Source organism: Sporothrix schenckii, assembly GCF_000961545.1.
Source record: "Sporothrix schenckii 1099-18 chromosome Unknown Cont44, whole genome shotgun sequence".
Taxonomy (NCBI): Eukaryota; Fungi; Ascomycota; class Sordariomycetes; order Ophiostomatales; family Ophiostomataceae; genus Sporothrix; species Sporothrix schenckii.
Window position 1 is genome coordinate 6,264,159 of NW_015971145.1, and position 25,844 is coordinate 6,290,002.

General features: G+C 55.2%; 11 protein-coding genes across 11 annotated transcripts; 5 read left to right on the top strand and 6 right to left on the bottom strand.

Annotated features, from left to right (window-relative positions):
• Positions 1-135: 135 nt before the first annotated feature.
• Positions 136-2,073, top strand: SPSK_08835 (UBX domain protein (Ubx5); the record flags this gene model as incomplete). Its single annotated transcript, XM_016735421.1, has 1 exon — positions 136-2,073. One exon carries the CDS (start codon positions 136-138, stop codon positions 2,071-2,073), a length of 1,938 nt encoding a protein of 645 aa, XP_016588688.1.
• Positions 2,074-2,786: 713 nt separating this feature from the next.
• Positions 2,787-5,223, top strand: SPSK_08618 (pyridine nucleotide-disulfide oxidoreductase; the record flags this gene model as incomplete). The annotated part of the gene is made up of 2 exons (XM_016735210.1): positions 2,787-2,817; positions 2,888-5,223. 2 exons carry the CDS (start codon positions 2,787-2,789, stop codon positions 5,221-5,223), a joined length of 2,367 nt encoding a protein of 788 aa, XP_016588689.1.
• A 240-nt stretch (positions 5,224-5,463) lies between these two features.
• SPSK_08515 (upstream activation factor subunit UAF30) lies at positions 5,464-8,211 on the bottom strand (the record flags this gene model as incomplete). The annotated part of the gene is made up of 1 exon (XM_016735108.1): positions 5,464-8,211. One exon carries the CDS (start codon positions 8,209-8,211, stop codon positions 5,464-5,466), a length of 2,748 nt encoding a protein of 915 aa, XP_016588690.1.
• A 1,669-nt stretch (positions 8,212-9,880) lies between these two features.
• SPSK_09619 (upstream activation factor subunit UAF30) lies at positions 9,881-10,817 on the bottom strand (the record flags this gene model as incomplete). Its single annotated transcript, XM_016736191.1, has 2 exons — positions 9,881-10,740; positions 10,805-10,817. The coding sequence occupies 2 exons, from the start codon at positions 10,815-10,817 to the stop codon at positions 9,881-9,883; spliced, it is 873 nt and encodes a 290-aa protein (XP_016588691.1).
• Positions 10,818-14,310: 3,493 nt separating this feature from the next.
• SPSK_09913 (uncharacterized protein) lies at positions 14,311-14,841 on the top strand (the record flags this gene model as incomplete). Its single annotated transcript, XM_016736480.1, has 1 exon — positions 14,311-14,841. One exon carries the CDS (start codon positions 14,311-14,313, stop codon positions 14,839-14,841), a length of 531 nt encoding a protein of 176 aa, XP_016588692.1.
• A 760-nt stretch (positions 14,842-15,601) lies between these two features.
• SPSK_09404 (uncharacterized protein) lies at positions 15,602-16,795 on the bottom strand (the record flags this gene model as incomplete). The annotated part of the gene is made up of 2 exons (XM_016735977.1): positions 15,602-15,931; positions 15,995-16,795. The coding sequence occupies 2 exons, from the start codon at positions 16,793-16,795 to the stop codon at positions 15,602-15,604; spliced, it is 1,131 nt and encodes a 376-aa protein (XP_016588693.1).
• A 1,081-nt stretch (positions 16,796-17,876) lies between these two features.
• On the top strand, positions 17,877-20,030 carry SPSK_08727 (uncharacterized protein; the record flags this gene model as incomplete). The annotated part of the gene is made up of 3 exons (XM_016735315.1): positions 17,877-18,043; positions 18,142-19,219; positions 19,296-20,030. The coding sequence occupies 3 exons, from the start codon at positions 17,877-17,879 to the stop codon at positions 20,028-20,030; spliced, it is 1,980 nt and encodes a 659-aa protein (XP_016588694.1).
• Positions 20,031-20,235: 205 nt separating this feature from the next.
• Positions 20,236-20,576, top strand: SPSK_10076 (uncharacterized protein; the record flags this gene model as incomplete). The annotated part of the gene is made up of 2 exons (XM_016736633.1): positions 20,236-20,344; positions 20,416-20,576. The coding sequence occupies 2 exons, from the start codon at positions 20,236-20,238 to the stop codon at positions 20,574-20,576; spliced, it is 270 nt and encodes an 89-aa protein (XP_016588695.1).
• A 1,759-nt stretch (positions 20,577-22,335) lies between these two features.
• On the bottom strand, positions 22,336-23,481 carry SPSK_09448 (sterol-4alpha-carboxylate 3-dehydrogenase (decarboxylating); the record flags this gene model as incomplete). The annotated part of the gene is made up of 1 exon (XM_016736020.1): positions 22,336-23,481. The coding sequence occupies one exon, from the start codon at positions 23,479-23,481 to the stop codon at positions 22,336-22,338; it is 1,146 nt and encodes a 381-aa protein (XP_016588696.1).
• A 702-nt stretch (positions 23,482-24,183) lies between these two features.
• On the bottom strand, positions 24,184-24,405 carry SPSK_10210 (uncharacterized protein; the record flags this gene model as incomplete). Its single annotated transcript, XM_016736755.1, has 1 exon — positions 24,184-24,405. One exon carries the CDS (start codon positions 24,403-24,405, stop codon positions 24,184-24,186), a length of 222 nt encoding a protein of 73 aa, XP_016588697.1.
• Positions 24,406-24,642: 237 nt separating this feature from the next.
• SPSK_09968 (uncharacterized protein) lies at positions 24,643-25,113 on the bottom strand (the record flags this gene model as incomplete). The annotated part of the gene is made up of 1 exon (XM_016736533.1): positions 24,643-25,113. The coding sequence occupies one exon, from the start codon at positions 25,111-25,113 to the stop codon at positions 24,643-24,645; it is 471 nt and encodes a 156-aa protein (XP_016588698.1).
• Positions 25,114-25,844: the final 731 nt, after the last annotated feature.

Sequence of the window (25,844 nt, forward strand, 5' to 3'; positions counted from 1 at the left end):
TTATCACCAGCCCACAATTTCGACGCACAATTTCGACATACGATCTCGACATCCGACATATCAAATCTGACCTCCTTTTGACTTTTGGTTCCTCGTAACGCTCCCCGACGGTCCCCCCCCCCACCGCACGTTACAATGGATGACGACCTCGTAAACAACTTTGTGGCCATCACAGGCGCGTCGGAGCAGGTGGCGCGACAGCTGCTGGAGATTGCCGGCGGCAACATTGAGCAGGCGGCTGTGCTGTTCTACGACACGGACATGGCCGAGACGCTGGCACGGCAGCCCGCGGCAGCATCGTCGACCCCGGCGGCCGCACAGCAGAGCGCATCCAGGAACACAAGCAGACCGGCGGGCGCCAGCCGGACAGCATCGTCGAGCCGGTCGCGGCAAACAAGAGCACGCGCTTCGGGCCAGACCTCGAGTCTGTCACGAGGCCGCGAAGACGCCGACGGCGTGATTACGATTGACGATAGCGACGACGACGACGACGGCAACAACCACCACGACGTCGACGACAACGACATGGACTTTGACGAGATCGAGGAGCTTGAAGACATTGACGACGACGACGACGAACATGCCAACGAAAACGAGAACGAGGTTATTGACGTCGACACGCACATGTCCGACGCGGCGGCGGCAGAGACAGTGGCCCGGTCGGCACAGGAAGAAGAAGACGCGGCCATGGCCAAGCGGTTGCAGGAGGAGATGTATGCCGAGCCGGCGGGCGGTGGCGGCGGCGGCGGCGACGACGATATCCGAGCGCCCATGGGCCGTACGACCGAGATGCTCGTCGAGCCGTCGTACGTAGGCGGCAGTGGCGGCTACGGCAGCTACGGTGGCTACGGCGGCGACTCCATCTACGACCAGATGCGGCTACAGCGAACGCGGCAGGCGGCACGGGGTCCCCGCAACCCTTTTAACCAGGTCTGGGACGACAACGACGACCCAGATGCTGCGGCCGGCGGCAGCGGCCACCAGACGAGCGGTGTGACCGACGACGGCCTAGCGTCTCTCGGCCCATCCGTGCCGGCACCCTCGTCACGGCAAGCCCGGCTGGCCGACCTGTTCCGCCCACCCCACGACCTCATCGAGCATGTCTCGTCCTGGGACGAGGCGCGGGCGATTGGCAAAGACGAGAAGCGCTGGATCCTGGCCAACATCCAGGACCTGTCCGACTTCCAGTGCCAAGCGCTGAATCGCGACATCTGGAAGGACGCGGCCATCAAGCAGCTCGTGCGCGAGAACTTTGTCTTTTTGCAGTACAGCAAGGACGACATCCTGGCCGAGTCGTACATCCAGTACTACATGCCCGGCGGCCAGCACGAGAACCCGGACAACTACCCGCATATTGGCGTCGTCGACCCGCGCACTGGCGAGCAGGTCAAGGTCTGGTCCGGCCGCCCGTTCCCCACCGCCCTCGAGTTCCACGCACAGCTCGCCGAGTTTCTGGACCGCTACAGCCTCGACGCGGCCAAGAAGAACCCGGTGCAGCGCACCAAGCCACAGACCGTCGTCAAGGACGTGGGCCGCATGACCGAGGACGAGATGCTGGAGATGGCCCTTCGCAACAGCCTGGCGACGGCGGGCGGCGGCAGTGGCAGTGGCAGCGGCACTGGTCAGGCCGGCGAGGGATCGGGCGTGGCCTCGGGCTCACGCAGTGCAAGCGGTGCCAGCAATGGCGTGCAGGATCCGGACGAGCTGACGGGCACGCCGGCACCAGACGCTGCAGCAGAGGCAGAGCCCGACGACGACGGAGCATTGTCCGCCTTCAAGGCCATTGCATCCGACAAGCCCCACGAAGAACCACCGGCCAGCGTGCCCGCCGCCGCCGCCACTCGGATCCAGTTCCGGCACGCCACCGGTCGTGTGATTCGCCGCTTTGCCACCGACGACCGCGTGGTCCGCGTCTACGAGTGGCTCAAGGCGGCACCGCTCGAGGGCCACGAGGGCCTTGCCTTTGAGCTCAAGGTCATGCCGCAGGGCCATGACTTGCTTGAGGACCTGGACAAGACCATTGAGGAGGCCGGCCTGAAGCAGGCGACGGTCATGATTGAATTTTTGGAGTAGGGCGGATGGACGGGGCACTTCTTGTACACGGGATGCAGGGATAGACATTGGATGCGGACTTTCCACGTCATGTTGCCTCCCTGCCATGTCTTATCTTCGCTGTGTTGTCTTCTGTTTCCCCATGTTAGGGGCAGCGTCGTATACAAAGCCTCTATTATGGAGTAGTAGATAATCTGCTGCTGCCTGGGCCCTTTGGTCATATATTTTGCTAAACACAACCGTTTTCACTGATTCCTTGTTGTGTTTGTGTCATTTTTAATAGATTTCACGGACTTTACTTTGTGTTTGCCTTGGGCGTATGAGTGTATTCAATGCCGTCCTTGCCTGAGAGAGTCTGACATGTCGTGAGACGCAAGAATGGAAGTGTTAACGCCAATCCTCGGCGAAATAACTAAAACAGGTCTGTAGTCGCGCTAAAAAGTACACTACGGCCGCTGACGATTGGCCAGCCCTGGGCTCTACAGCGGCTATTACAGCGGTCTTTGTTGGCCTTTGCACCTGCTGATTCTGAGCATTCAGCATCGCGACGAGATTTGTACACACGATCTGTATTTTGCCTGTCACACGTATTCTCCCCCGAACACAACACACACCGCCAGGAGTCCTCACAGCACTTCCAGCCGCTGCAGAACACACGTTCAGTGCTTCTCACACCCACTCCCACGGCGTCTCGACTGCTCACATTGCTGGCGCGCCGGCATCCGCTGCCCGCCATGGCCGACCGCAAGACGGTCTGCATTATCGGTGCGTTTTCTGTTCTCCTCGTTCCGTTCGCACCCCCCCTTACCTTTGTCACTCCTGCTGACATCTACAGGTGCCGGCCCGTCCGGCTTGGCCGCGGCCAAGAACTTGCTCTGGGACCGCCGCGCCCGCAGCAAGTTCCGCGTCACTATTGTCGAGAGCCAGCCGCGGATCGGCGGCCTGTGGCCCAGCAGCCGCGGTGACAATGGCGGCCTTGTGCACCCACTCATGCTGGCCAACCAGAGCCGCCATACTGTCCAGCTCAGTGGGCTGGCCTGGGAGGACGACGCACCCTCCTTTCCCCGGGCCTGGCAGATCGGCGCCTATCTTGAGCGGTACTTTCAGCGGTACTGTCGTGGCCCGCAGGAGATTGGTGATCTGGTGGTGAAGCTGAGCCAGCGTGTGGTCAGGGCCAAGCCGATTGATAATGGGACGAGTGGCTGGCACGTGTGGACGCAGGCCACGGATACGGAGGGCGGTGGTCGCGACGTGGTGGATGCCGGCGTGTTTGACTATCTCGTTGTGGCCAGCGGCTACTTTGGAAGTCCCAATATCCCGGACGGCCTGAAGACGACGACGACGACGACGACGACGACGGCCAACTCTGGGGGCGTTCCCGTTGTTCACAGCAGTGCCTACCGTGACCTGGACACGCTCTTTGCCGGACACCCACCAAAGAAGGACCAAAAGGGCAAGATCGTGGTCGCAGGCGGACAGTTTTCTGGTGTTGAGATCGCCGCTACCATTGCCAGCCACTTGTCCTCGGCTGGGCATGCTCCAGGCGCAGCGATAGACACCATACCTGCCGCTTCGGTGCACCACATTATCCAGCAGCCCTTCTGGGTGTTCCCGCTGCACACGTCGCCAGCCCCTGCGGCCAACGCTCCCCCGTTCCTCCCCTTCGATCTGCCCTCGTACAACATCCGCAAGCGTCCGCAGCCACTGGCCGACACGCAGGGCCATATCACCGCGGAGACGGCTCGGTTTGTTCACGGCCTCTTTGAGACGGCGCTCGGCACCGACCAGGCTGAGATCCACCCGGCGCTCGCCATTGCCAAAGACAGCACCGTGCGCGACGCACCGCCCATGATGGCCGTCAGCGATACGTATCTTGAACATGTCCGTTCCGGCCGCATCACACTGTCGACTGGCAAGCTGACTGCTGTCACGGACGCACAAGCCGTGGTTACGGACGTGTCTGAGTCGGAGAACGTGGACAACGTGGCCGCGGTTGTACTGGCCACGGGCTTCTCGGCCGCGACGTCGCTCGCATTTTTTCCTGACAGTGTCAAGCAGGCGCTGCACTTCGATGCAACCGACGCCCGTCAGATCGTCGCGCTGGCCTTTAACGGCACATACCACCCTGCTGTTGCCAACTTGGCCTTTGTGGGCTTCTATCGCTCGCCCTACTGGGGTGTCATGGAGATGCAGGCACGTCTGGCCACTGCCCTCTTTGTGTCGGACGCAGCCTCTCCGTCACCGTCACAAGACGTCGCCTCCTGGGTCCCTGCCACGCCGCAATGGCCACAGCTGGCCGCGGCACTGGCAGACGATCGTTCCATCGAGCGTACACTGTCGCTGCGTGCCGACCCGGAGCGTACATCCCAGTTCCCCATGGGCGACTACCTGTACCTGATGCACACCTTCGGCGAGGCATTGGGGATTCCGCGGCGGGCAGCCGACCCAGCAGATGCTGCTCTCCAGACCCGTGACGTCGCCCTGGACGTTGTGACACCAGCACACTATTTCGACGGCGACGACGACCAGGGCGACGAGAACACTGGGGGTGAGCCGACGGTCGACAGCCTGGACACCGTCAAGGCCATCGAACACACGGCCGCCACAGTCAAGGCTGGCCTGCACGATACCCGTTTTGTCGCTCGTGCTGTGTTCCGCAGTCTGCAGGGCACGTGGAAGCTTGACCGCACACTCACAAGCCACCTGCCCAGCCACCCAAGCGGCCGCTTCGTCGGTACGGCGGAGTTCCGTCTGCGCCAGGGAACCAAGGACGGCATGTCCGAGTCGGTAAAGCTCGGCGAGGAGGACGAAGACGAGTGCGAGTACCTGTACGTCGAGGATGGCACCTTCACGGCTCTGAACGGACCCTCGTTCCAGGCGACGCGGCGCTACGTGTGGCGGTACAATGCACGCGACGACCGTATGAGTGTGTGGTTTGCGCGCACTGACGAGTCCTCGCGCGCCGACTACTTGTTCCATGCGCTGGAGTTTTCGCCGTCGCCGTCGCGCAAGGGGTGGAAGGCCACGGCGGGCCATCTCTGCATCGACGATTTTTACGATGTGCACTATGAGTTTGGCGTGTCTGGCGTCAACCTCACCAACTGGACGCTCGAGTATGGGGTACGCGGCCCCAAGAAAGACTACACAATCTTCGGAACGTATCGGCGGTGATGATGATGGACAGCCGATCATTGAATTTCTATATAATGATGATATATGGTAACGGTGCCACGATGGAAACCAAAAATAGATTCTTGTATTGGATACAATATTAAAGGCGCAGCTGCCATTGTGGACAGACGGTTTCTAAAACCAAAAAAAAAAAAAAAAAAAAAACAAAACGCCTCCAATGCTTCAATGCCGACGTCATGCGCTTCCATTCAAAATCCTTGAATTCTTGATACGTCACCTTTAACCCCACTGCACGAGCACCTTCTTGCCCTGCCGGCCTTTCTTCTTGCCCTTGCCGGCATCGTCGTCGGCCTCGACGGGTGCAGCAGACGAAGTGCCCTCTGCAGCACCCTCGCCGCCCCACGAGAAGCCCGTATCTTGGTTGCCACCGCCCAGGTCACGTCGCACCGCCTTGCGGCCGTAGCCAAAGACGGACGGTGGTGGTGGCTTGGGCGCCGCAGGCAATGCTGGGAACGCATCCTCACGGCGTGCACCGCCCAGGGGCGTGCTAGTGCCAGATCCGGGTGCTGACAAGGAAGCATAGCGACCGGGCGTCGAATTGCTACTGCCACCGCTGGTACCGCCACCAACACGGGCCGCGAGCGTGGACGGACCACCCGCGCTGCCACTGACATTCACCCATGACGACGACGACGTTGCCGACTTCTTGCCGGCGGCACTGGGCAAAGCTGGGAACGCCGCCGAGGTCTGGGGACGCGGCGGGACCGGAGCAGCGGATCGCGAAGGCGCTGTCCATGTGGCTCCAGGCACTGTGCGACCGCTCGGGTCGCGCGAGCTGGGTGTGCTAATCACAGACGACGAGGACGTCGATGGCCCTCCAAGCCGTGTGCTGTGTTTCAGCCGCAGAACGCGCGTAGACGAAGACGAGCCGGTGCTGTTTGCTGCCGACGGTGCATTGGCCGACGCTGCAGCCGCCCAGCCGCTCGTTGAGGTCGTTGCGCCGTGCATGCCGCCGAGCGTCGGGAGTGAGGGGTAGTCTTCTTGGACGCTGCCCTCGGCACCGCCCGCTGCCGCGCGCCGGTCGTGTAGGGCCCTGCGTAGGGCGTCGGCCTTAGATGCGTCGTCGAACAGGTCGGCCACCTCGCGCACCAGACTACCCAGCGCTGTGTCGCTTGTCTCGGAAAATAAAGACGAAAACGCGTCGATCAGCTGCGGAGCGCTGCGGGCACCCGACCGGTACGACGAGATGTTGTAACGGAACGCGTTGACCTTGCTAGGATTGCTCCCGAGCAGGTTAGAGGCGCGCTCAATGACAGCGCCATGGCGGACAAGACGTGCGCGGTCGGCAGGCGAGAGGCTCGCCATGTCGGAAACGCTCATGGCGCTCATCGGGTCGAGGAGCTGATCCGTCGAAGATGGAGAAGCTTGCGCGGCAGGGGAAGTGGAGGCGGAAGAGGTGTTGCCCGGAGGAGGGTTCCGGCCAGTCGTTGCCGCATTCGCATTGGCTGGAGAAGCCTGGCGTGAAGCCTGTGGTGGTGTGGGCGCTGGTGAGGACAGGTGGCTGCCAAAAGTGCGGTTGGAGATGGACTGCGCCGAGTGGATGGCCAGCTGGCGTTGGTACGCAATCTCGTCGCGCCGCATGGTCTGGGACGACGACGCCGTGGGAACGGGCGCGTCCGCGTTGGGGTCACGACCACGGCTCGCACGGCCCTGGTGGCTGCGGCCACCTCCACCGCGGCTCTCGCTGCCACGGAAGTCAAAGTCCGCCATGCTGACGACTTGCACATCGCGCCGCACGTCCTTGGATAGCGAGTTGCCGTGTTCGCTCAGCTGGTGTGCCTTGAGATCGAGCTCGGCCTCAAAGACGACAAACTTCTTCTCGAGGCACTCACGGTCCGAGCAGATGAAATGGTCTTTCCGGAAGTGCTTCTCCAGTTCGTTGTAGTTGCGGTAGTAGTGAGGTTGGCGCGAGTCCCGCCGGTCACAGAGAAAGCAGCGCTCGTGCTTGTTGCGACAGTGCTCATACAGCTTGTCGTCGTCGTAGAAGCGCTCACCACAGAAGCCACAGAGCGGATGGCCTCGGAAGCCTGTCTGGTCCACAGCGCCCGGCCTGTCGTCGCCGTGCCGCATGTGCTTCTCGTGGGCCTTTTCTGAGAACAGCTCGTGCTCGTGAGTAAAGACCTTCTTGTTGCGCGTACACAGGTCGCACATCTTCTTGTGGTGCGTCGAGCGCACATGGCGGTGCAGGTCGGGCCAGCCAAAGCCGGCATAGTCGCAGCTCTCGTCGGGGCAGTTGTACCGCAACAGGAGCACCGTGTCGCCGACAATGTCCTCGTTGGTGTACTTGATGCCAATGTTGTCGTCGGTGCTGCTGATGTCTGCGTCTGTGTAGTCCTCAAAACGCCGCGCCGGGTCGTCTGTAAAAATGACATATGGTGCCGGCGTCCGGCAGTGTGGGCAGTCCTTCGTCCGATAGAGCGCGCGCATGCGCAGCGCGCAGATGTGGCAGGTCAGGTGGTTGCAGGGCGCAATAGCGTGGTGGATGACCGGGTTGGCGCAGATGAAGCATACCTCGGCGTCGTCACCGGCGGCACCGTCCTCGCCGCCGTTGCCTTCGCCAGCTGGCTGCGGCGGCCGCAAAAGTGGATCTTTGCGTGATGGTTGTGGGATAGCCGCGGTGTCTCCGCTCTCTGCAGCATCGCCAGAAGCGTGCCGTCGATGATCACCGCCGCCAAGCCGTCCGCCACGACCTCCGCCGCCACCTCGTCGCCGCTGGTTGCCGCCCTCCGAGGGGCCCTGTTGTGAGTCACCGCCACGCCCACCACTGCGGCCACCGCCACCCCGCCCTCCACCTTCACCACCCCGCCCACGACCGCCTCCGCGGCCGCGGCCGCGGCCTCCACCATCCCGGCCACCGCCTTCTCCACCGCCTCGCCTTGATTGTCTTTGTGACGGGTTAGCGTTTGCTTGGTCGCCGCCGCCGCCGCCGCCGCCTGTAGTGGATGCTGCGCCGCCGCTGTCAGCCATGGTTTGCTGGTCGGCTGGATCGCGGCTGTTTCGGTGGGGCAGGATGTTGGATAGAAAAGAGGTCGTCGTCTTCGAAGTCGCCTTCGCCGTTCTTATCGTCGTTGTCGTCGTCGTCTTCGCAATCGTTCTCGTCGAGAAAGGGAGAGGTGGGGGAGGAGGAAAGGACGACAAGGAAAGGGCACTTGAAAAATGAAAAGATGGCACAAACGCCTAGCGCAATGAGATATGTGATGCAGACAGGCTAAAATCAGAAAAGTATAACGAGCAAAAAAAACAGTTTTGAAAAGTAATGCAGAGTGGGGAGAGAGAAACGAAGATGCCAACGTCAAGACAAGACATGCGAATATGTTTGTCTTTAAAAGGGAAGTTGTGTCGTCAGCTGCTCTTTCCGTCTTCGAGCTGCTTCCTTCCTGTTTGGCAGGCACTACATTTTTTTCGTTTTGGGGCTTTCCGTTTGAATTTCCAATCGCTCCCTCCCTCTTTCCTTCCGTGTGCCACGACTCTCATTGGCTGATCGGCGGCAGACAAAAGGCGAACAAAAAGCTTCGCGGTGCTGTTAGCTCCTGGATTTGGTTGTGGCGCACAGACCAGATACCGAGGGGCAAATTCTTTGGATTCGAGAAGGTGCCGAGCGCCCTCACTACCGCTGGATCGATCACTGTAAAACTGTCCCACACTCGCTGTAGCCACCGCTCCTGCCGTCTCAGCCTGCTACATAAGTCTTGCCTTTCTGGGAAACTTGACGCTCCCTCTTTCCTCGTTTGTCGTTCCCCTGTTCGCCTTGTCCCGTCAAAATGTGTCATACGGCGGTCATACTGGAGCTTCGACAACGCTAACCGGCTCAGCCTTGTACCGAGCCACATTGGCAAGAGTGGAAAGGTAAAATGATACGAGCAGGCGCGAGTGGCAGGGGTAATTACGACGTGGACACTGAGCGCTTCTTTAGGGTGCTACTGGCTACTGTCGGTTGGCTGTAACTGCAGACGGTTTACCAACTCACAATGAGTTCGTTTGAGTCATCCTAGGGTCGTTACACGGCATCACCATGCATGATTCAGGAAAGTAGTCTTTAGATGCTCGGTCACGGACTGACAGTGTGACGCATTCAGCATTCCGCCACGATGTTGGCATAGAGCGAATGCAATTGATTATTCTGCATATTGTAGGTGCAACTGTATTACGGAGACAGAAGCAAACGCAATTTGTTTGAGACAAGACAGACACCGACGAATCGATAACAAGAGATGGGAAGGAACAAATCAAACATATCGGTGTCAGTGGCCGACAGCAAGGGCAACGGAGGCAAGGTAAATGAAAAACAAAATTAATGATAAGCGACAAAAGACAAAAGAGGATGGAGATGCAGTCACAAAATACATAAATAAATAACAAGACGAATGCAAAGTGCGCCAGCAGAGAAAAGATAAAGACCAAGACCCGCCATAACGCCATAGTATTTTCACTGTCAGCCTCACATATTTCACAGCCTTGCAGCGGCCTCGCCTCGCCACGCCCATATGCTCCAATCGCAGATCCCCAGTCGTCATCGTGACGTCGTCCACCATCACATCGTCTCCGGCGTCGCTTCGCACCCCATCCCCCATCAGGTCGTTTCGCGCTCCACAAGATGGAAAGATGGCATCGGTGCTCCCTTGCCCCCTTGTTTCCTCTACTCCTCGTCCACCGGATATAGGTGGTTGCTGAGCAGTTTGTTCATCTGAAACATGTCAATCTTCTGCTGCTTGAACACGGCCTGCATCTTCTCGTCGCACCGAATTTGTCGCTTGTCCTGTGGGTCTTGCAGCTCGTGGCCCTTGATGTGCTCCCACAGCTTCTTCACTACCTGCGGCCGCGACAGCTGGGACACGCCCACCAGCTCGCCGAGCTGATAGCTCAGGTTGAAGGGCTTTTGGAACCCGCCCGACGCCTTGCGCTTTTCCTTGGGCGCGTCACCGTCGCCTCCGACGTCGTTGTCGCTGTCCTCGATCTTGGCAGAGCTCTTTTTCGAACTTGGTTTGGACTTGCTCTTGGATATTGACCCGCTGCCGGCCTGCTTTCGCGGCTTCGACTTGGACGCGCTGCCGCCGCGTGTTGTCCGTGCCCGCGCAAGACGGTTTTCTTGTGCCTGCAGCTCAGCGGCGAGCCGCGCATCGGCGTCCTCAAGCGACGACGACGAGCGCTTATGTTTCTTCTTGGCCGGGCCGTCCTCATCCTCGTCGTCGTAGTCGTGGTCGTGTGCGACAGGTCGACTCCGGTCGTAGTCGTATTCCAGAGACACTTTGATCTCGTCCCCGTTGGCGCTGCCACCGCCGTTGACGGCCGGGTCCGGCGACTGCGACTGCGAGTTGATGGCATCGAACCGGGCCTCAATGAGGTCTTTGATGGCGACTTTTTGGTCGCTGAGGTCCTTGCCGCCCAGAGCCTTCTCGAGGGCCTTGCGGACCTTCTTGCGCGTGACGGTCTCGAGGTCGGCGGTCGCCAGGATGGCATCGACCAGCTGCGTGTACCGCCGCATCTCCTCGTCGGTGACTGTCAAGTCAGTAAACACTCACATCGACACGAAAAACCAAAACCAACAGGACCCGAGACATACGTGGGGTCGTCATTGTGCCGGCTCAGAGCAACAAGGTCGTCACAACAACTTTCGCGGCGTAGAGACAGCGGGGGAGAGGAGGATGTACGTCGCGTGGTTGTGCGGTTGGTGACGGCACCAAATCGAAGCTCGCAATCAATCGCAAGTCGTAGCGACGGATATCCGCGTGAACTTGGGATGTGCGACAGGAAGCGACGTCGGGGGCCCGCGTATCGGCGCCGCAATGGGATGCGGTCGTGTTCGGGTGAATTATTGTCTTGAGTTTGATGCGGGGACAGAGGGATGGCGTGTCGGTGCGGTATCTGTCGTCACTTTCGCAATCGTCGCGGCTGTCAATCGGTGGGTGAGAAGAGGTTCTGGTAATGGTTGCACGGAGGACGTTGCGGAGAAGCTGCTTGCGGGTGGCTGGTGGAAAAGCTCACCAGGGTGTTGTGTGCGTGTGAGCGCGGTGGAGAGGTGGAGGTGGAACTGGATGTGGAGAGAGACGACCAAAGTGGAGGCCTGTCGTGTTTGCAGTTGGGTATTGCCGGCGCACGGAATCGGCGTTTTTGGTGCTGGCGTTTGATGTTTAGGGCGCTTAGAGGTGGCACGGTGGCAGGCAAAGGCTCTTTGGCTCGGTGTGGCTCGCTGGTGGCAGAAAGAGAAAAGTGGGCCCAGTGATTTGCTCAGTTGCACGGGATGATCTCTAGTCCCTTCTACTACCGCTTGGAATCGCTGTATCGCATGTTTTGCTTTATATGTGACGGGGTTAGACGAGCGGCTCGGAGCCCCGAAATGTAAAACAGACCAGAAAGGGTAAAAGAAGAAACGAAGGGGCCAGGCGGACGCACGATAACAGACTTGGCCGCGAAGTGACCTGAAAGAAAGGGAAAATAAGAGGGCAACAACGGCTGTGACGTTGAGGTGTCGCGAATACAAAAACCCATGAAAATCCCAGGTGGAGGGGTCCCTATTCCTGGCTTCTCTCTGTAGTATCTCTTATTCTTGTCTTTTGTCTTTGTTGGGCTCTTTCTCCCACCCGCGTCTGGTGTGATGTCTCTCGGCAAGTTTCTTTGTACTCGGCGAGTTTGCGGGGAGACGCGTAAAGGCGTAGTGTGCGAGTTCGGTCAACCAACAGAGACAAAAAAAGAAAGCAGAAAAAAAGAAACTGATATCGGATGACAAAGATTCGATACGCAAATCACGATTGGAACCAAATCGGGTGCTCGTGAGAACGACTTGAAACCGCTGGCAAGAAATTGGCAACCAGAAAGGGAAAAGGGATAACAATTGATGGCAAGTAAATGTGGAAGGAGCACGGTGCGCCGGTGTGTTAGGGCAAGGAAGGTACGGTCAGTTTATGTCCGGCGAGAAGCTACAGCCGGAAGGCGCAAAAAAGAGACAACAATAGGAAGGAGTAACGCATGGAGTGTGCAGACTGCGGGGACGACTGCATGACCGGAGCGGTGCCGGGACAGGAAGGCACAACACAAACTAAAATGTGAACTCGTGATCAAGTGATAAGTTCTGGCATCTTAGGAGCGTCACATTAAGATACGTCGATATTGCTGTGCAGTCACTCAGCGCCAGTCGGAGTTAGCACAGCTGCCATCGCCAGTGGGCCTGTCCATTTCAGCGACTTCCTGGGTATGGATCCACTAACATGGCGAGTGTTTATCGGTTGTCGCTGCCCTTTGGCGGTTGAGCTGTTACTCGCAAAAGTTAGTAGTTACAGTTGTTTCAATGGCTGGAGAGGCTGCTTTAAGAATAGTAGCGTTTATGGACGACAATGTAAAAACATAGCACCGTCATCCAAAAACAGTTCTCTTTTCGCATATAACAGAGCATATTTTAGTTAAGAAAGACTAGATTTACAAACGGCTCAATCAATAATATGAACGCTCAGTATGTCGTACTATTCAGACAGCGTTATGTCAAATAAGTTGCTTTATTTTTGTGGGGGGGGGGGATTATTTGTTTTGTTTCCTGTAAAAAAAACATCCAACTTGAAACTCCAATACATCTACGACCGAGCAACCAAATGTAGCAAAGAATACATGTAATTATCTATACGTACATAATGCTTCATACATTTTACCTATTGTATCATCAATGTAAAGAAGAACATGTAGAGGAAGCCGGACGTCATTTTTTTTTTTTTTTTTGAAGCTGTAGTTGAGAAACAATCTGGACACCTTTTATGAAGGACTAATATTGATTGTCTTGAATAATGAACTGACCTCGCTTTTCCCCTTTACGAGGAAATCGCCAGGCTATAATCAAGATGGCATATGAGCCACAGGTACATGATAGTAAACAAGCTTTGCGTACGGTTTAGACTCAGTCCTTGTCCTGGACTTGTCCTGATGTCAATGTCATATCGTAGTTACACCCTTCGCGGGTAATTGTCCCTGGCCAGATATGGTCAAGACATTTCACATCTAAATCCAACACTTCGGTGACGACGGTAATCAAAACAGGCGAAGCCACCTCCTAGTCACTACTGAAGAAAGAGAAACAATATGCACGCAGAGGGTAGATAATGACAAAGTAGAAAAACAAACAAATAAAACAGTGAGACCTGCTACATTTAATTGCGTCTCTTTGGGGCCTTCCTGTCTCCCAGCGCGGCTGATTCTGCTCGCCTCCGATTCGGCTGTCGTGGAACAAGCAGGTGTTCCCAATATTGTTAACGTCGTGTTCCGTCATGCTAGACATACAAAAGATATGAGTGAGCAAGCATCGATTGGTCCACGCCTCGTTGTTACCTGTCAAGCAAACGAAAAGAAATAAGAGAACATTGTCATGAAACAACGAATAGGATCAACGAGCCACTCTTGAGAGGTTGTACAAGACGACGCAAGCTCGCAAACACGTCGTCACGTAAGCCCACGCACAAACCCATGAGCCCCAGCCTGCATCATGTCCTTTCCCAGAAAACAGAACATGCGGGAGTGCAAGCATGCACGACATCGTCCACCAGGTGACGAAAATGGACGTTCCCCATCGGACATGACCATGCCCCAGGCTCGTATTCTAGCTATCCAGTACACGGTCCATCATTGGTGCGTTTGTATACCAGGATGTGGGAAGATTGACAGATCCGAACGGGCCAAGAAACCTTCCTCAGGAATTTTAGAGTACCTGACGTGTGACTTGCAACACTCCTTGTTTCCTCTGTCTCTTATGTCTTTATGCCAAACGAAAATAACGCCTGCTTCCGTTATCCCCTTGCATTACAGTTCGTACTCTGAGACAGCGTACCTTGCAGAACAGACAACGAATTTCAGATCTGGCAACGCCGAGTACGCAAGAGAAGCCGAGGAAAAAGAGGAAGGGGAGGTAGATGCACGGCATTGGCTCTCGAGGATAAAAACCTGTCAAGGCCAGCACCCATTGTATTTTTGGAAAACATCCGATCAACAAGACCACACTAATACCGGAGATCGACCAGAGTTACTCAGAACGAGTTGACAACCAGCCCACAAACAACCTCATACTTTCATCTCCACACATTTACCTTCATCATGGCTTCGCCATCTCGCACGAGAACCTCTAGCCTCCTCCGCACCGTCGCCGTCGCCGCCTTTGCTGCTTCGGCATGTGCGGCTCCATCACTTACACCTGCACTGGCAGACCTCGAAGTTCGTGTCTCTGTCGCCAAGACCAACTTTGGCGCCTCATGCACCAACATCGCCTACTTTGGCTACTGCCGCATCGAGGCCGACTGTACGTCCGACGGAAGCGACGTCACAGACAAGAACAAGGGCAGCCTTCAGCACACCTTTCTCGACATGGGCCAGTGCATCGGCTACGATGCGCCCTCCAAGGCCCTCAAATGGCGCAGCAAGTCCGTGGCGCATTGGCAGTCCACGTACTGTGCGCCCTGCAGCCACTGCACCATCGACCCCAAGACGACGAAGCTGACGTGCCAGTGCCAGTATGCAGACGCCACGAACAACCACGCGACGTATCTGACACTGAGCGACCATGTGTCCAACACGGCTGGCGTGTTGAGCTGCCTCAATGTCGCGGGTGACCGTGACAATAATGATTGAGGGACGTTTCAGGCAACTGGAAAAGAAGGGAGAATGGGAGAATACGAAGAGTCATCGCTGTTATGTCGAACCAAACCAAAAAAGACCAGAAATGGGTTGGCACAGTCGCAAAGGACCACAATTGCTATTTGAAGATCAAAAGGTATTCTATCAGGGAAATAAGCATGTTTCTAGATGTTGTATAAAAACAGTGGTCACGCATGTGCATATATTTCGTTACGCAAAGTTCGCTCTCGCTTCATTCAATGCGCTAATCTTTACTTTCTTGTGCCTGGTCTTCCCCACCCGACCTTGCTCACTGTCTTAAAGGCATCCTACCTTATTTACATGTTACCGACAGCTACTGCACACACTCGAAAACGACTCCCTAAGAATGATCTTGCCTGGGAGGTTGCGGCAGGCACTTCTCTCGCGGGCCGCATACGAGCACTGTTTAATGCTGTCGTAGATGTGTTCGTCATGGCCACAGCCTTGGTAGTGGACGGCAATCCATTTGATGTAGCACATTTTTTCGGCGAAGTAGTGAAATTTGAAGTCGTGGGGGACTGTTTGGGAGCGAGAAGTCCAGCACAGAACTGAAAGTGAAGGACTGGACCAGTGTGGTTTATATATTGTCTTCGAGAGGCACTAGTCAAGTAAAATTGTACATTGAAAGGCAATTTCAAATCGTGTTTTCGCAGTGATTCATCAAACCATTGTCCGTCGTTCTATACTTATGTCATTATATCCCGTCACGTATGAACTGCTCGCCCGGCAGCTCTTACGAGCGCAGGTACTCACACACGGCCTTGCCCCAGCGCACGCCACCTTTGTATGTCCACATGCCGGGAGCATTTCCTTTTTTGAGTCCCTCAATCGCATCGGCCAGGTCGGGACCCACGCCTTCACTCTTGAGATCTTGCAGTGGGAAAAGATGTGTCTTGAAGGAGAAGAGGATTAATTTTGTGGCGGGAAGGCGTGTCAAGGTTTGGCACTCGACCCGAAGGTGCGTTTGAGCAATGTCAACATCGGCGTCGTGTTCGACATCGTCCCCTTTGTGAACATGGTTTCCATTGGGCACGAACAGGTTCGCGTGTGTTTGGACAGACCACTATAAGTATGAGTACGTTCTCTTGGCAGTGGAAGCACAAAGGAGGGCAAGAGATAGACCTACATTAAGTCGTCTCACGCTCTGGCCAACGGCGAGCCGCTTGAAGAAGCGCTCCATGCTCGGCCCAATCTTATCGTATGACGGAACCGGCTTGTGGATGTCCCTGAGAAGCAATCCGAGCTTTGCCGACGGGTCGAACCCAGACGGGAAGCAACAGAGGAAGGCCACCAGGCGGTGGCTTGTTTCAGGGTAAGCCGGTCCATCATCGCCGGCTAGTGTTTGGATGTCTTCCTCTTGCAACAGAAACAAGTCGTCTTCGACCGTTTCGCCAAGGGTACGCAGGGCGTCCAGTGGGTTGGTAGGTGGACTGCGCGGAATATCTTGTCCAGTGGCGGCGTTGTGTAGCGACGCTGTGGAAGCCGCTCTCGTAAAGATCGAGGAGTATCGTGCAGGCAGATAGTCCATCAAGTAGGCATATAGCTCATCCACTGCCGCCTTGGCTCCCGGTGTGCCGATGGTGCCCATGACTATGTTTGGGTTGCTCTCCATCAGTCTGCGCCGTGTCTTGATGCGTTCTCGATAGTTACTGTCGAGGACGATAAGGTCTTCGGGCAAGGAGGACTGCAGCGCCATGGTGATGTGATAGGCCGGCTTGTAAGGCCGGAACTGAGTTGGTCTGACAGTCGTATAGTCGAATGCTGGCAAAGGCGTGATGGAAGGTGGAGGCGTGATCTTGCCATCGTTGGCTGACTTTTCTGCGTTTCTGCCGACTGCTACGTTTCTCCTGGGCTTCTTGTTACGCTGCCTGAGACAGAGACCGACCACTAACGCTGATACGAGGAGGACGATGAGATATAGATCCATGTTGTATAATTAGGAAACACAAACCAGCATGTCTAAATCAAATCGAACACCAAAAGAAATACGAAAGAGGGTCGAGGAACTTATTGATTGAACCCGGAGACAAAAGGACGATCGAGAACAACTTGATCCGTCTGTTGTCGACAGCCGCGGTATCGCTTTGACATCTTAATGGAGGTCTCGAGCGGGGTGCACACCAAAATAACCACACTAATAATACTCGTCGTAGCTCTGGTTCCTTGGCGATTGGATGGCACCGTTTTAGGAAGGTCGTGCCGTGTTCTGACTGAGAGGGTGATCACACACGCGGCAACTGCCGACAGCAGCCGTGTTGCCTGTCCATGTTGAGTATACATTCCCGATGTAGCGGCCTCTGTGGTGATAGAGTCAAGGTCGAAGATAAGAAGGGATAACCACGACGCGTCAAGAAGACGATGGCCTGGAGAAACGTGGGACGAATCATGAGAGGTGAACGCCCCATCGCCGAATAAACCCCGTCCCCACATAGTGCGTTGTTGCGATGTGAGACTGTAGGGAGTCGCATATGTCAACATCCAGCATCGAGCAGGTAAACGAATCACGAATACGTACTATTGTCAACAGGCCTCAACTATGTCGTCAAGCTGGCCGTTCTTTCCTCGTGCAAATGGCAACATGCATTCTGCCCCTGCACACCGCCTGGAGCCAATCATAGCAAGAATCACGAGGCTGAGTTGTGACTTCCTTTCCTGGTATCTCGTACATAATGTGGCGTTGACGGTCAAGGGGTTCAATAAAAGGGGTCTTCACCGCCTTTCAGCTTTGTCGCTGGAGTGACAATGGCTGGAGTGGCAATGGCGCGTTGCACAACGCGTAGCCCTCTTTTCGTGATGAGGCGGCAACTTTGACATCGATCACGACGAAGTTCGAATCAATAGCACTTCACAATAGGTGGCCAGGATCGGGTCGTCTCTGAAAGTCGGCAAGACGAGTGTACCCAGAGTCGCCTGAACGTCATTTCCGGTCTTCTGTACCCATCACCACTTCATCGCTTTGGCACCACCACCATAAAACGACCGCTGCGGCCTTGTGTATTTCACGGAGCATGGAGTCCACGGATGTAAATGGCGGGCAAGATGTCGGGTACGAATACGATCCCCAGACCACGCTCGAATCGATCGAGAAGAGCAAGACGATCAATTTTACCATCAGTGCCAACTACACATCCGGCTGGCAACCGCGGGAGGCCTTTCGTGAGCTTGTACAGAACTGGTAGGGTCACCGGGTCACCTTTTACCTTTTTCTCAATCGTCCCTTGCTGTTGTACTTTCCACCGTGTTCTGACAAGATTTTGCGGGCTTTGTGAATAGGCGAGACGGTATCATCGAATCTTTCAAGCTGGCCAGACATGAGTTTCGTGTCATACGACGAGAGCAAGCGCTAGACCATAACATCGAAATCATGTATAGCGTGCCAAACGTGAAGTGGACCGGGGACACGGATCCACGATGGCTCGGGTATATTCGCTATACAGGCCGCGATGGTGAAGGATCCATCGATATGGTCAATTGTAAGGCCACCCTGCAGCCACAGTATCTCGACATGGGTGGCTCGAGCAAGGTTGGCCAAACGGAACAGGCCGGTGCCCATGGCGAAGGTCTCAAAATTGCATTACTCGTGTTGATGCGCAGTCCGCAAAACCACTCTGTTCGCTGCTGCTCTGGGGGTTTCAACTGGACCTTCAATTTCACCACAAGCGGACGACTTGTTGCCCGCTTGCAGCGCATGTCGGAAGCAGCCATCGATCGGGCTGTGGAACAAATGGAGCGACAGACTCAGCGACCAGGAGCATTGTTACCTTTCACAGCGTCACCAAATCACGATGTACGGTTCGTGATTGGTGAGTACCGGACTGGCCGTAATGAGACAGGCAACATGGTAAACCGGAGTCCTGTCAAACAGACACACTTTGAGGAGTGGACAGCGGCGGCTTTGTTCCTCCACAGCACGGAACCTGGTGACATACTGACAACGAGTGCTGCGGGAGATCTACTTCTCGCGCCACATCTTCGGGGAAAACTTTACCTTAAAGGTCTGCTATTGAAGGAGTCGAAAACTGGCCAGTCGGCCAGTATGACTGGACGCCCGCTTCGCTTTGGCTATAACTTCGCCATCGGTCGGACGAATCGCGAGAGAATGTCTGTCGGAAGCGCAGGAGAGGAGGGTCGTGCGATGTTGGCTATTTGGAATGCGGTACTTCAGGAGTACCCGTCGTTGGCCACTTCGGCGGAAAACTTGAGCGATATGCTTAATACTGTCGAGCCGGAGTATGCAGATGTTAGTGGAGCGAAGTACATGCCGAGAATGCTGGCCGAGTCACTCAAGAGGCACCTTTTTTCTCGGGTGCCTCAAAACAAGTGGTACTACAGCAGCGTTGAGAAGAGCAAGGTAAGCCGGTGTCTTTATCCTTTCTATTGCTTTTTACTGTTATTTACTGTGCTCACCGACGTTTTATACTTTATAGAACCATCGACTGGACGACATCTTTCGCGGTCTCGGATGCGAGGGTGTTGAGCTCTCAAAGCCTTACTGGGAAGCGCTGCGCCAGTATGGTCTTCTTCGAACCGCCGAGGAAGAGGAACGCCGCCGATTCATGGCGGCACCTATTGTTCCGCCCCCGGCCACCAGCTTCGCGAAATCGCTTTGTCGCCTTCTCCATGCCTGCTTCCATGGCTGCTCGCAAATGAAGGGACTTGATTTTGTTTTTGTTGGGGCAGGTCAGCTGAACCTTCAACTCTACTTTTCAGACGACCACGACCTCCTGTTCCGAATCCATGACCGCTGGCTTTCGGTGCAGAGTGCGTCCGCTGAGTTGGGCTTGTCCGAGTTTCAATCGGAGTCGGACATTCTTTTCCATGTAGTGAAAAGCTTATTTTTTGATGCCCTGGAGCAGTTACCGCTGCAAGATTTTACTAATCCAGACGGCGGACTGCATAGCCGTATCCAAGATCGGCCCCGCCGCCGGGAGGCCATCCGCGCTGAACAGCGTCTGCTCAACTACATGCGCATCGCAAATTCAAGTATCGAAACCAAGAAAGGATTGCCCGCTTTACGCATTTCTTGGCCTATGACCCAGCCCGAGGTTGAGATCGAGATCCAGTGCCACTTATTGTCGACATGCTCCCATTTGATGAACAAACTTGTAGCCCGAGATGGTAAAGGCCCCCTCTATTGCGATTTGGGTGATGCGAGTGTTTAATTTGAGTGTTTAATTCTTCTGCTAATGTTCTGCAATTCGTCTTGCTCATACAGTTTGTTCCGATTATTTGCCCTGTATCAAGCCGAGGGATACGGAACGGCCCACTACACTTGCGGGTACTCCGGCCTGCCGTGTTGTTTTGACAGGCCTACAGGAGGTGCGTGGCCTAGTTAGGGGCGAAAAATACTTCTTTCTGTGTATTGTAATGCCCAGTGACCCTGGTGCATTTGTATTTGTGTCTGATACATTCGGCGGTCTTGACGACACAACCATCGCATCCGCGCCAAGTACGAAATTGGCAACGCCGCTCATCGGTAAGAAACCTCCATCCCAGTGCATGAATGGCACGAGACGATGTGGCGCACATTCTGACACTTGTATTCAGAAGTTGGCGAACGACTGGAACAGGTCAACATTGTGGATGTCGAACGATGGCATGCGGTAAAAAGAGACGGACAGGTGTCGGAGCGTGAAGTCATGGCAGTCATGAAGGACACACTCTTGGAAGAGGACCGATCTCGGAAGCGGCAAAGAGGGACTGAGTGAAGGTGTGCCTGAATGCAAATTCTCAGAACTCGGAGGGATATAAAAATGAAAGGAATGCGTAGTGTACCTTGGTGGACTGACTCAGTAGTGGCCGATTGGGGTTTTCTTTTTTCTTTTTCTTTTTTTTTTTTTTTTTTTTCGTTTTTTCGTTTTTCCTTTTTTGTCTTTCTTTTATTTGCGTTTCGTTTTTGTGCTATGCGGTCGCAACTAGTAGCGACATAATCGATATTACAGAAGCAAGCATAATTTGCTTTTCTATTTCATTTTGTTTTCAATTCGGAATAGAACGACTGTTGAACTGCCAAATGCTCCTCGAGGTTGACACTACTCGCCGTCATGTCCTGTTTCAAAACAATTTTGCTTGTTCCATAACCACCTCGTCGACCATGAAGACCACGCCAGGGCCAGTCCTTCCATACAGAGTAAAGTACTCTGGAACGCCCCAAGAGTACCTGCAGCAGCTGACGAACGTGGATAGTGGCCGCTCATGTCGTCCGGACTGGGACGCCAAAGAAAGTGTTCAGGTTCGGCGCGACGTTGGTCAGTCATATTGCGCATATTGGTATGGTGCTCATGGATTCAGGTGCTGTTTTGCCGCATAATTCCCCGTGGCGCGCCATGTTGCGCTCAACATGGGCTGTTACTGGAGCTGGAAAGGTGGCGAGGGACCTGAAAAAAAAAACGCTTAAAGCTTTCACCAGATATCCAAGAGACAATTGACCGGTTTATCAAGTAAGTAATTGCTTTTTCCGTTCATGAAAATCAAACGAAGTCGTACAACGAACACTTGAATTGCCGGGGACACTGTAGCCGTACTAGACGTTAACGGGAGTGGTCACTAACACCCGGTGAGTTTATTGCTATTTATGCCAAAACGAGGGCCAAAAATTCCATAGGAGCATTACCTCCTCCCACGAACAGATCACGATGGCCCCAGCGAGAGACGTTGACCGATATGCGGACCAGCCTTGTCTCGAGTGTTGAACCTGCATTTTATCGTCTTGTTCTTTTTTGACTTCTGTTGTGGAGTTTACCTGTATTGTAAATTGGTGGGAGTCGTCATCGCTGTCATTGCTGATATTGCCGACGTTGCTGTCGCCGTCTACCAGAAATAGCACCCTATGACTGTCGACCTATCTTGCTTGGCGATTAGACCAGTCAACCGTACTTTATTTGGTGATGTTTATTTTGATAGTGCCAGTACAGATTCTGCCTTTTGCCGGAAAGGCGGTGCTCGCCAACAGGCAGGGCTATCGGCATGCGCGGCGGCCGAACGCACAAGGTTTGTCGTATGAGAGCGTGGCGGCTCTCAATGTTTGCTGCAAGATCACCACCGCCAGCTTCAAGCTAACCTTGTCTCACTCCACTACAAATCAGGCCCTTGAGGTTTACTTGGGTCCCCAGACCTCGCTGCTAGCTGTGTAAACCTGCTTGCACTGGCCACGTCTCGCGTCGCTGGCTACGCTAAAGAGACAGACATCCTGGCCATGGCTTTATGGCGTACTGTGTCAGCAACACTGACAGCCCGCAAACGAGCAACGCGACAAAGAGTGTGTCGTTGTGGTTGGCAAGGAGGAGATTCTTGTCGAACGACCAGACCAACTGGCAGCACCGCGGATTCCCGTGTATGTTGTAGGGAGTAGCGTGGTGTGGAAAGATCCATGGTATATCGTGGTGAGGCAAAACGGTATATTCGTTAAATGATGCGTGCTGTCATTTTTGTTAAACAGCCATGATTTGGGTTGCACGTGAACAGTAGTCACCCCAGTATTGGCTGCCCCCTCCGTGCCAGTTCCCACCGCACCGACGCAGCCAAATCGTCGTCGTGGTTGGCCACTGGTGCAAAGTGCAGAAGACGCCGGGCCTTGTCAATGCTGTAACTGTGTGATTCGATGCAGTAGGACAGAGACGCGCTTGTGAATTCGGTTGGCGGCTGGGCCTTGCCAAACGAAAAAGCCCAGTACGACCACTCGGCCACGGCGACGACAGCGACCATGATCCACGATGGCAGCACCCAAACCTTGTCGAGGGCCTCTCGACCCCGTGCAATGCCCCAGATCACACGGGCGTGGTGCCAAAAGGGCACAGGCGCGCCGTCTGACAGGTTGAACGCTGCGCCGGCCACGCCGGCGGCATTCCCTTCCAACAGTGCTTTGGCTGCCAGGACGTGGCCCGCCGCTACATTGTCCGCTGAGGCCACCTCCATGTGCACTCTGTTGCTGTCCTCGGATCGCTTGCCCAACTGGATCAGAGGGGCGTTTCCCTGAGCCGCGGCAAGAATTTCGTAGAGTCCCTGCGTGTGCCGCTCACCGTAGACATGTCCCGGCCGCAGCACGACCGTTTGCAGGTGGCCAGGGTCACTGTTGGCGGCACGCACAAGTGAATCGGCCACCGCCTTCGTGCGGCAGTACTCGCTCATTTTGGGGCGTCTCCCCTTTCCGTCCCCCAAAACATCGGTCCATAGTGGCCAGTCTTCGCCCGTTTTGTCGTGCGGCGGATCGGCATAGACGTCGACGGTCGACGTGTACACGAATGCTTTGACAGGAGGGCATTCGGCGGCTGCCCGCAACAGTGTCGCCGTGCCTACGACGTTGGTCGCGTGAAATTCGCTCTGGCGGCTCGACGGCAGCGATGCCGGCGGTGACGCCATGTGGAACACGGTGTGTGGTTGCAGCGTGTCGAGCAATGAGCGGACGGCTGCTTCGTCGGTGATGCCGCCTTGCGTGTAGGACGAGACGCCGTCGACGCGATTGTTGCCAGTGTTTATGTCGAGGACATGGACAGGCTGCAGCGGCCGGGCGTCGTCTCGCAGCAGATGGCGCACAAGGTGGTATCCAAGAAAGCCACAGCCGCCAATGACCAAACTGCCACCCGTTGCAGTCTTTGTCGTGCGATGTTCAGCCATGGTCGTGTTATTAGGTTTCTGTGCATGTGTGCATGCGTGTGTGAAATGAGATGTCGGCTTTCCTTTCGTTTTTGTGGCTTAATTCGGTCATCTTGCGTGGCGTGGCTGTCACAGCTACCTTGATTATGGGTTTGTTCTCTGGTCGATCGACGTGGTTACATGAGCCACGGAAGGGTCATCTGACCAGGCCGATCGTCTCCTTAATGGGACGGAATTACAGAAGTCTGTAGAGACAGTAGGGCCTGGCGCAACAGCACAAGCTGCTCGCTATTTTCAAGGGGGAGTACCACTCCACAGCAATCGGAAGCATTAAAATTATCCTACAACCGTTTCAAAAAGGAACCCATCTTACGAATACAATGTTACACTTTCGGCATCAGTCACCTTTTTGTCCGTTTGTCCGTTTCCGAAAAGTCAACTTCCTCCAAGAAGACCGCTTAAATTACAATGCTCGTACGGTAAATTTTAACAAATTTGAGGTAGAACATCTCAAGGGTCATTCCTCCCGTTGTCGAACACAATGGGTCGTAGTCGCGTCCTCTATGATTAACGGCCATTCTTGTCTGCCCAAACAACGACATGTCACCGCCAACACACTTCAACAGCATTATCATCATCTAAAAGTTCATTGACTTTACATCTCACCTTGTCGAAAAATCCTGTCGCCCTCTTTTTTCCTTGTAAGTTCACGCTCGTCACGCTTCAAAGGGCCAACGACGATGCACAGCCGCTGCTGTCGAAGTGCTCATTAGGAAGGCAGAACCTGATGCCGTCGACGCACCCGCCCCAGGCCCGGTTACAGTTGCAGACGCGCAGCTCGACGGTGAAGTCGAACCAGCTGCGACACGGGCACTCGCCGAAGACATGTCGTCGCTGCTCGGACTCAATGTGACTGCACCAATCGTCAGGTCCGTCACCATCCATTTCGTGGTTGCCTCCACATTCACGACCGGCTGCGTGCCGTGGAGAGTGTGTGACGTTGTTGCGAGACGTACGCTAGCAGCGTTTGGTGGTCGCACGCGGTACAGTTGCTGCCCGCGGCAAACGCGTCACTCCATTCCAGGTCGTACCCTATAAGGGAAATATTGGGCCCGGTCGGGCCCCGTCCCGCTGTCAGGTACTGCTGGATCCACGGCCGGATTTCCTTGATCGACGACGCGTTCATGCCCGATGTGTCGCAAATCGTTCACTGTCTGCCAAGCCACGTGTACCCATATCGAAACACGGCCCGGCCGCCGTCTGGTAGACCGACTGAACCACGGCCGGCTTGGCCTCGCCGGCAAACAGCTCCGGGTCCGCATAGATGGTGCCCACAACATGTCCCGGCTTGATGTACGCCGACAGCCATGTTGACAAGACACCACCAGACGGCAGGCCCGCGACCATTACGGACCATTGCACGACAAGACCAATGAAGCGCACCAGAGCTGGCTTGCCGAATGAACCGGTGGCGGTCAGGTTCATGCGGATCTCGCCCAAGTCCGCCACTTGCTCGCAAATGCCGTGTGCCGTGATGACAGAGCTGTGGCCGGCTGCTTTAAGGTAGTTGCTCGTGGCGGCATCTTTCGTCGTGGCGGTGTAGCCGACCTGAGCGGCAGCCGCCAGGAACGCTGCTGTGCGAATTCCTAGCATTCTGGCACATGGCAAACGTGATAAGTGTGACATGTGTCGACCAGAATATTGTCTTCATACGAAACGAAGCTGGACCGCGGATTGGGGGTGATGAGCAACAGGACAGGAAAGTGTGCGGTATTTTCACCTGTGCGAGAGGGATCGCCTCTGGAGGGACGTGATGCGGTATTGCTATGTATAGATTTTCGTACTGCTGTGCTGTAGCGCACATTTGGTAGCCGGTGCGTCGGTGTTTGTAAGGTCCGTGCAGTACGTGGTGTCATGCATGAAGTACGATTTATGTCGTGGACAACCTATATTGTGCATAGCGACGTGGTGTTAATGAGCCCCGTCGACCGTCCTTGGACTCTGGTCTCACTGACGAGATCTTTCGTTTCACTGAAACATTTCGGGAAGTGGCTGGCACGGTAGCCTTTTTGCCAGTATTGACATTTTAGTTCGACCTCAACTATCCGGAGAGTCTACGCGGCAGCAGTTTATCAACATCTTAATACGTGAAGCTAGCATCATGAACCCACCAATATGTACGATGAAGGGGTTGAGTACCCCAAGCCACGAACACATAACCTCGGGTCAGCCTAGAAGATATCGATTCCGATCCTCGAGATCTTTTTTTTTTTTTTCATCAGTACCACAACGGCTTTTCCGAGAGCAACATGATTTCGACGTCGACGAAGGATACTATGTTTTGCTGGCACAACAGCCACACTTTGGACAGCCAGGTTTAGACC